The sequence below is a fragment of the Leptonotus elevatus genome, chromosome 11 (genome assembly GCF_054856555.1).
Source record: "Leptonotus elevatus isolate MCC_2025b chromosome 11, RoL_Lele_1.0, whole genome shotgun sequence".
NCBI classification, from domain to species: domain Eukaryota; kingdom Metazoa; phylum Chordata; class Actinopteri; order Syngnathiformes; family Syngnathidae; genus Leptonotus; species Leptonotus elevatus.
Genome location: NC_141249.1, coordinates 16,827,325 through 16,836,141, shown reverse-complemented (window position 1 = coordinate 16,836,141; position 8,817 = coordinate 16,827,325). Strand labels below are relative to the sequence as shown.

General features: G+C 40.5%; 1 protein-coding gene across 1 annotated transcript; it reads left to right on the top strand.

Moving 5' to 3' along the window:
- Positions 1-457: 457 nt before the first annotated feature.
- LOC147166088 (diencephalon/mesencephalon homeobox protein 1-B-like) lies at positions 458-6,882 on the top strand. The gene is made up of 5 exons (XM_086088218.1): positions 458-632; positions 2,692-2,852; positions 2,956-3,134; positions 4,318-4,738; positions 4,834-6,882. The coding sequence occupies exons 2-5, from the start codon at positions 2,699-2,701 to the stop codon at positions 5,250-5,252; spliced, it is 1,173 nt and encodes a 390-aa protein (XP_085944344.1). The 5' UTR covers positions 458-632; positions 2,692-2,698; the 3' UTR covers positions 5,253-6,882.
- Positions 6,883-8,817: the final 1,935 nt, after the last annotated feature.

Here is an 8,817-nt window from a genome sequence, read left to right as displayed (position 1 = left end):
CGGTAAACGGGCCCGAACGAACCAGAAAACAAAAACATTAATTATGCACACTAAATACAAATGTAAACATATATGTATATGACTGTAATTTAATTTATTGTATAAAATAATACCTGTAATAATAAATGCAAAAGACGCGATCGTTCATCGAGAGAGGTTGGCATGAAAGTGCGGACGGTAACGTTTAAATACAAATACAAATAGCTATAATCTAATATTAACAAATAACACTTATTTAAGAATTCGTGTTTTTAACAATACTGTAATTATGTAAAATAGCCTACATTAAAATGAAGCATGTATGGCAGGAAAGTACCGACATGAAACTTAAGGGGGCGGGGCTAGCAGTTGAGGGAAAACGACGTGATTGGCCAACACCGTGTCGACGTCACTCCACCCACTGCGTTTTTAAAAGGGCCAAGAGATGGACGCCACAAGCATCCGCTCCACTCTTCAAGAACCGACTGGGATGTTTTCAGGATACGCACAAAGTCACATGGAAAACATTGAAATTAGATTTTAAAGCAAAAAAATGAAAATATGAGGATTTTTGGCGAGACGATTTAGGAGGAGAATAATCGAGGATAGAGAGTGGAGATATTTCACTTTTAAAGAGCACGACGAGGAAAGAGGTAAGGGTAACATTGAAAGTCATGTTCTATTTTATTTATGTATTTTAATGACAATGACTCGTTTTAATTTTGTGCCGTTTATTTTTGTTAAAATAAGAAAATATTTCTTACAATTCACATAACTGTTCCTTAAATAATAATAATAATGCTAAAACTATAATCCCTACTCGAGAACAGACCTCCACCAAGGCTGAATTGTTTATAAAAGATGGAGGGGGGGGGGGGGGAGACCAGCCTTGCATTGTTTTCTTAATCCATCATAGTGACTGAAATGGTAAAAGCAAAACATATATACATTGCTGTATCAGCACTTATATCCAGATTCTTGCCAACAGATTTTTGTTTTAAGATCAATGGATGGAAAATGAATGCTGGTCCATTAAACAGGGTTGCCAAATCTACTTTTTGCACATCACTTTAAATATTAGTTTTCTGTCACATTTCTATTTGGATACCTTGCGTGCACGTGTTGTATATAATGTTTACTTCGCAGCTTATGTTCACTTCGCGGCTTGATTCCCAAATATAAATGTTTTGTTTTTTTGTTTTTTTACCCTCTCGTGTTTTCAATACAACTTCCACGCCTGTAGGCAAATTGTAACTCATATATCCACAGCAATTAGCATAATGAGAGTTAAATCACAGCCCCGAGCCAAGTGTCCTGAAAGACGACAGAAGAAGAAGAAGAAGCGCATTATGTGGATTTTTATTCTCTTCTTGAATGCATTTTAAAACGGTGCAGATTACAGGAATACTGCCTCGGGTTGATGGAGGCACAAATAATGCCAGATCATGTTATTTTAGAAGAAGATTTGATCAGACACGCACACTTGCATGCTGGTCGACCTTTCATGTGTCAGCCAGATGATAAATTAATAGCCCGGTACAGTTCAAACCTATTTGCACCCACATTAATATAGACAGGCGTCCACGGGGGCCCCCACGCAAATGTGTCAATCAGCCTGCAGGCGTTTCACGGAAGACTCGAGAGAGAGAGAGAAAGGAAGAAAAAAAAAACACGGTTAAACTGTCCCAAAGCAAAGAAAAATATTTATTTTGGCCGGGCATTAATAATAAATAAAAGACATCAAAAGCCATCATCAGCTTGATAAAGAACAATATGTAAGAACATATAGCCTATTTAAAGATAGAAATATCAAGCAAAAAACATTGTATATATATATATATATATAAATCACTATGCTGTTGTTCAAACTGGCAATTATTTCCAATACAAAGTATATTATTGGGACATGTAATATTGCATAATTAGTTTACGATGACAAGTATCATCATCATCAAGACATTTATTTTATAACTTAATTATACCGGTTAGATTATACAAATAAAAAAAACATTTAGGCTAATTGCAACATTTTCCGTGAGGGTGGAATTTTGAGGAAATTATTATTATTATTTTTTTTACATGAAATATAATGATATGTAAATCCCCTTTTTAATGATTTATATCAATCATAATGTAAAAAAGTTTTTTCGCCGTATAGTCTAAACAGTGTTATTTTATTTACGTATTTGTCCACGACATACAAACACACTTTAAAAAATAAAAATATAAACTATAATAATAACAACGACATTAAGTATATGAGAAATTTTACTTTAAATGCAACCTTTTCTGGATATTTATAATTCGCTGATGCTAATTTTAAACCACAAGCGCGCGCGCGCACGCACGCACGCACACACACACACACACACACACACACACACACACACACACGTTGTCCTTCCACCTGTTGCCATTTAAATGGTCTAAGACCAAATTCAACGATAAAAATAACAATACTTCATTAAAGTCGACTTTTATATTTTTCAATTGTACTGATACTAGTTGGGTGTTTCTTTACATACACCATAGAAAATGATGTTTATAAATATGTATCTGTCTGTTTATTTATCTATGCCAGTGACGACCAGTGACTCTCTTCCACTCGATGTAAAAAAAATAAATAAAAAAAAAATAAAAATGCACTTTAGCTCAATAAAGTTGTAAACACTGCAATTAGCTGCCTGACACTAACTCAGTTACTTTCTCCAGGTCGATCATGCAGCACTACGGGGTAAACGGCTACTCCCTGCACGCCATGAACTCCCTCAGCGCCATGTATAACCTCCACCAGCAGGCGGCGCAGCAGGCCCAGCACACCCCCGACTACCGGCCCTCGGTGCACGCCCTAACGCTGGCCGAAAGATTGGCTGGTAAGTATCAGCCACCGGTCACGGGGCGTCGCCGTCGACCACCTTGCTATAAACGTGAATTAAACGTGCCGTGTGTTTCCTCTCAACGGCGGCACGTTTCAAGACATCATCCTGGAGGCCCGCTACGGCTCCCAGCACCGGAAGCAGCGACGCAGCAGGACGGCCTTCACCGCGCAGCAGCTGGAGGCTCTGGAGAAGACCTTCCAGAAGACGCACTACCCGGATGTAGTCATGAGGGAACGTCTGGCCATGTGCACTAACTTGCCCGAGGCCCGAGTGCAGGTAAAAAAAAAAAAAGAAGAAGCTCTTTTTGGCTGCCACACTCAAACTTTTTGTTTTGTTTGTGCTTTGATTTTTGAGAGAGAAAATTGAGATCTCATGTCGCAAGTAGCAGTGGTTACAAACAGACCAAAAGGCTTTACACTGTTGAACGAAGCTCTCAATTGAAATGTATACACAAAAGAAAGGGAATATAATATATTTAAAATAAAAAACAACAACAACTTTGCATTCATAAAGTCTGTTTAGCTTAATGCTAACACAAATGCTAAACTTCATTGATGGGCTAGCATCCATCATCCGTACAGGCGAGACTTGTAGACAGGTAACAGTGGGGAACACAATTGTTTAGTTAGGCTGACAGCTTCTTCTTTTTTTTTCCCCCTTATTTTTGAGTGTGGAATCCCAAACTGATCTAAGTTTTTCTCTTATCACGTCCAGTTTTTGAACTATAAATCCCAGTTTTCTTAAAAAATAATAATTAAATTCTGTACTGTGTTGTTCTATTAAACGTAATATTGACATACAGTGTGAAAGACTTGCATGACTGCAATGTTAATTTAACACTGTTATGTTTTTACAAAGGATATGGCTACTACCTCTTTTCCTACTATGTAGCTTTCTGTTTTCAGATATTGATAGTACTGAGCTGCACACACCTCTCTCTGCAGATGAGTCCAATTGTAATCAGCTCTTCTTGCTACCGTGGAATTGTGGCTTATCAAATGCTGTGGAGGGAAAAAATGACGTGCTAGAAAAAAAAACTGACTGCAATTTTGGAATCAGCATGCCAGTTTTAGTTTAAATCAGCATAAAAATCTAACACAGGTTTTTTTCTCTCCAAAATTGTTCCCCAGTAAAATATAAGAATACTCACAGGCATATTTTCTTTATCCTCTGTGAAGAAAGACTCATTACTGCTGAGATGACATCCCCTGTGTCTCCATGTGTCTTTATTATACTGGCCCCAAGTGGCCAAGTCATGCACACTAGAAGGAACAGCACAACGTCCATTAAACAGAAGCAAAAGCATGCCAAAAAAAAAAAAAATGTTTAATAGAATCGGACATCTTTTCTCTGTTGTAAAGTTGAACAAAATATTGTAAAACAGCCAACATTTCTGTCTATAATTCATATCTTTGGTGTTAAGAGACCAAAATTGTGACCAAAAACTGCACAATTTCAGGTGTGGTTCAAGAACCGGCGGGCCAAGTTCCGCAAGAAGCAGCGCAGCCTTCAGAAGGAGCAACTCCAGAAGCAGAAGGAGGCGTCAGGAACAGCCGAGGCCTCCGCCGAGGACACGAAGGCCGCAGCGACGCCCCCCACCGAAACCCACGCTACCCCTCCTCCTCCCTCCTCCGCCTCATCCTGCCACTCCGAGTCAGACAGGCTGTCGGCGGCGGTAAGGTCTCACGAGCCCAGCGAGACCATCGTGGAGGTGAACGTCACCTCCCCCGAGCCGTCGGACGGCGAGTCGGCGGCAGAGGACAACGCGGACGCGGAGGAGGACAGGGCGAGGGGGAGGAACAAGGAGGAGGTGCAAGGGCATGGGGAGACGCAGCCCGGTGGCAGCTCGCCGTCCTACAAGCAACTCAGCCCGACATCAGGTATGATTCCATCTATGTGGGATATTTTGTTGCGGTCTGATGAGACCAAGCTTGAACTTGTCGGCCCCAATTCCAAAACTCTTGCTGTCCCTCAGACTCGCCCCTGAGCTCACCCGCCCTGCCGTCCTCCAGCAGCGTGCCGAGCGGCCCGGCCCAGAGCAACTCGTACGCGTCGTCGCCTCTCAGCCTCTTCCGGCTGCAGGAGCAGTTCCGGCAACACATGGCGGCCACCAACAACATGGTGCACTACCCGTCCTTCGACATGAGCGCGCCGTCCTCGCTGCCCTACTTGGGCATGAACGTCAATATGCCGTCCCCGCTGGGCTCGCTGCCCTGCCAGTCTTACTACCAGACGCTGTCGCAGGCCCAGCAGGTGTGGAACAGCCCGCTGCTGCCGGGGGTCTCGGGCGGCCTTCCGGGAAGCCTCAATAGCAAGACCACCAGCATCGAGAACCTGCGGCTGAGAGCCAAGCAGCATGCGGCCTCGCTGGGATTGGACACGCTCCCTAACTGAAGGCGCGCCGGTGCCAAGTGCGCTCGCCCTCCGTGTTCGCCCTTCGATCCGGGCCCGGCGACTTTGGCTCCACCTGCGATCTCCTCATTCTTGCTCTCGCCTGCGCACAAAAACTTCACACGGCCTTCAGAGGCCACCTCGGTTAGAACTTTTCAACTGGCTTTGTTCTTTTTAAAGGTCTCCGTCATGAGCATGTGTCTGCCGGGAGGACATAAAGAGAACTGAAAAAAAAAAGATGAATCCACTGGACTGCAGTACAGCGAAGTCCAGCTCGTCGCGGGAGATTGATGCAAAAATGCTTGTAATTGTCTGTAGATGCCACAAGAGGGTGCCAAAGTCAATGAAACTCAACTCCATTGTGCATGGCACCAATATGATCGGAATAGGTGAGTTTTTCTCAGCAAAAAAACACCCGAGGCAAATAAGAGGCGGTCGACTGTACTCTACGCTTGTGTATTCTGCGCATACAGATTGAAATATTCTTATAAGCCAGAACCATGCATGCAAATCTTGGACTGCATTGTTGCCATTGAATTAGCTTTCATCATAAAAACACGTTAGAAATATTTATACAAATTGGTCACTATAATGCAAAGTAATTCACATGTTTGTTTACATAAAAAAAAAAAGCTTTAGCTAAAAAAAAATGCTTGACATAATTCAAAATGGCTTTAAGGTAAATAATAAGGAACTCATTTTTTGCTCAAGGGATCCTCCAATTGTTGTGAAGTGAAATTTTTATTTTAATAGTCTAATCTATGGGTAGGGAATCCTGGTCCTCGAGAGCCGCTGTTAACATATCACAAACCATGCTTCCAACAACATTTCAAAAGATTCTAATTACCCTTAAAAATTTAGCTTCCAAATGATTTTTTTGTTGTTGAAAAAATGCACCGGAAGTATGCATGCACGTACGGCAAAGACTCTCCGCAACTATAGGCTAATCGTAGTTCCCGAACAAAAAAAGATCGCCTGTCACTCGATGTTCCACTTAAACGTTTCTCTTGCACAAACTGTACTATTTTCCTATTTCGACAAATCTTTGGCGCCATCTTGTGGCATTTCCTAGCGAGCACAAAAAACACAAATAAGTGAGTTTTTCATTTAAAAAAAAAAGGTTCCCCCCGAAAATGAATAGGTGAATGAGTGATAAGTGAACCGTGAATGTGTGAGGAATTACTGTATAAAAAAAGTTTTTAAAAATTACAATGCCTTGTTTTTAATACAAATGATTATATTCACATTTGTTTTATCGCTAAAGAAGTCAAGCAATGAATGTATGTGCTAAAGCAAAAAAAAACTAAACAAAAAACATCCGTGTTGTAGCCTAATCCTAAACCTTGAAATAAATATTGTCTGATCATTTGAGCAAATTGTAAACGGAAAATGAACGTGAGCATCCATGTAAGCGCAATGTGCCAGGTGTCTTGGCGGGTCCACCAAAATTATACACCATAAAAACTACATAAACGCTGTCAAAATTCTACAACTTGTCGCTTTAAAAACAAACAATGGCGGAATTAAAGCGGGCTAAGTCTATGTATATTATCTCTGTAGATTTAAGATGTGTATATCTTTCAATTGAGTAATTTATCTGTGAAATGTAAGGAAATAAATCAAGCCTGACAGATGAAAAGGTTTGCCTCTTACTCTTTGTTTGCAAATTCATTATCTGTTTGACTTCAATTATTTTTTTAAATAAACAATTTCAGCAGTTTTTTGTATAAAAAAAAACGTTTTTTTAAAAAAAAATCATACATGAATATTTGCTCCGCCACACACACAAACCACCTTCGCCTTCTTCTACGCATCATCTTTCATCCTACAACCAGTAAATAATTCCGACACACGGGCGTCCCTCGCACCCGAGGTTCACGACGTAGCGCACGGGGGAGAACCTGCCTCTTGTTCTGCCGCCGCGGGAGAGCTAATCCTGAATGAAGCGGGGGTGTCACAGCCATCCATACCCCCCCCCCCCCCCCCTGCAGCCCCTCCCTCAAATCCACATCCACCCTGTCAACTGAGGTTTGGCTGCACCGAAACCGAACGCTTTTGCCATAAGAAGATTACCTTGGGTCGGGATATCGATGGATTAAGTAAGAATAGAAGGAGATAAAAATGGAGTGAAAGGGTTTGTGCAGTCAGCAAAGTTCACACACCTGTTTTTCTTCTTCTTCTAACCACTAAAAACCAGCAAGGACTTGTCTGCTGACCTACATTTACAAAATAATTGACATTTGTTCACCGAATTTATATTAATTTAATCTCAACAGTATATTATCTTCATTTTGTGGCATTTTTTTGGCTGGACTGTTTCCTGATACGTGTTTATTGTTAGATTTTTTTTTTGTCCAATCAGATTTCAGCCTCCGCGTTTCCATGTTAATGAAATCTGCCCAGGGCCTTGAGAATCAGTAACAAACCATAATAACAATGGGACTGCTTCAGAAGTAATCAAACATACGGCCCGTGGGCCAAATTGGACCCCTGACGGGTCGGTTTAGGACAGAAACAAATGGAGTTTTTCCACTGCAATTAACTGTTGTAACCAATTTTGTCCACAGGAGGGTGCACTTAAATCATATTCCTCATTACTCAGGATTTGATGCAAAACATTTGTATACATTTTTTGTCACTAAATTTCAGATTACTCTGCAATAAATAATATAATAATAAATTGTAATATTTTGGTAAATAAATGATAAAATGTTCAAACTATTATTTTCACGCATTGTTATTCATATATTATTAGGCCACGGACATACAGTACACTCTAAAAACAGTTGGGTCAAAATTAACCCAACTTGGGTCAAAAAGGGACCGAACCAACTTTTTGGGTTAATTGAATCACCCAAAAGTTGGGTCAAATAAATAACTGACAAAACAACCCCAACATTGGGTTTATTTGTAGGTTATTAATTTCATTTGACCAAACTTTTTGGGCTAAATACCTCAACAAGTTGGGTTGGTTAATGTTTTACCCAATTCAATTGGGTTAGTTAATGAACCTAAAAAGTTGGGTCAAATGATTAACCCACAAAACAACCCGAAAATGGTGTTGCTTTGTGAGTTATTAACTTGATTTGACAACTTTTTTGGGGCTAAATATTAAAAAAAAAAAAAAAAAACATTGGGTTGGTCCATTCTTGACGCAATTTGGGTTGTATTTGGCCCAACACTAGCTCTAAAGATATACGGATTATAATTAAAAACTATTATTTTGCATTTTTTTGTATAATACTGATGGTTTATTTTCTATAATTGTGACATGATTGTGGTGGTATTAAGAGTTCGATTAAGTTCCCACTGAAGGCCCACCATAAGCAACTATATTAGATCACTTTCCTGGACTAGAAAGGAAGCAATTGGTCTTTTACTAATGGGACATGTTTACACAAGACTACGCTCTCTTTAGCACATGCACTTCACATCCTTTTAAATATGAGGTCCATTTACCATCAACACTTGAGTTTTATTTGCAGCACGGTAGGGTGGAAGTTAATGCTGTGTGCGTGTGTGTGTGTGCGCGCGCTAAGCCGCTGAAGGTTTCCAGGAGCTCTTTGAT

What these genes read in the sequence shown, in the direction of transcription:
- LOC147166088 (XM_086088218.1), top strand. Translation starts at nt 2,699, where the DNA reads ATGCAGCACTACGGGGTAAACGGCTACTCCCTGCACGCCATGAACTCC. An exon ending in GCTGGCCGAAAGATTGGCTG is followed by an intron (nt 2,853 to 2,955) that starts GTAAGTATCAGC and finishes GCACGTTTCAAG; the next exon opens with ACATCATCCTGGAGGCCCGC. An exon ending in GCAACTCAGCCCGACATCAG is followed by an intron (nt 4,739 to 4,833) that starts GTATGATTCCAT and finishes GCTGTCCCTCAG; the next exon opens with ACTCGCCCCTGAGCTCACCC.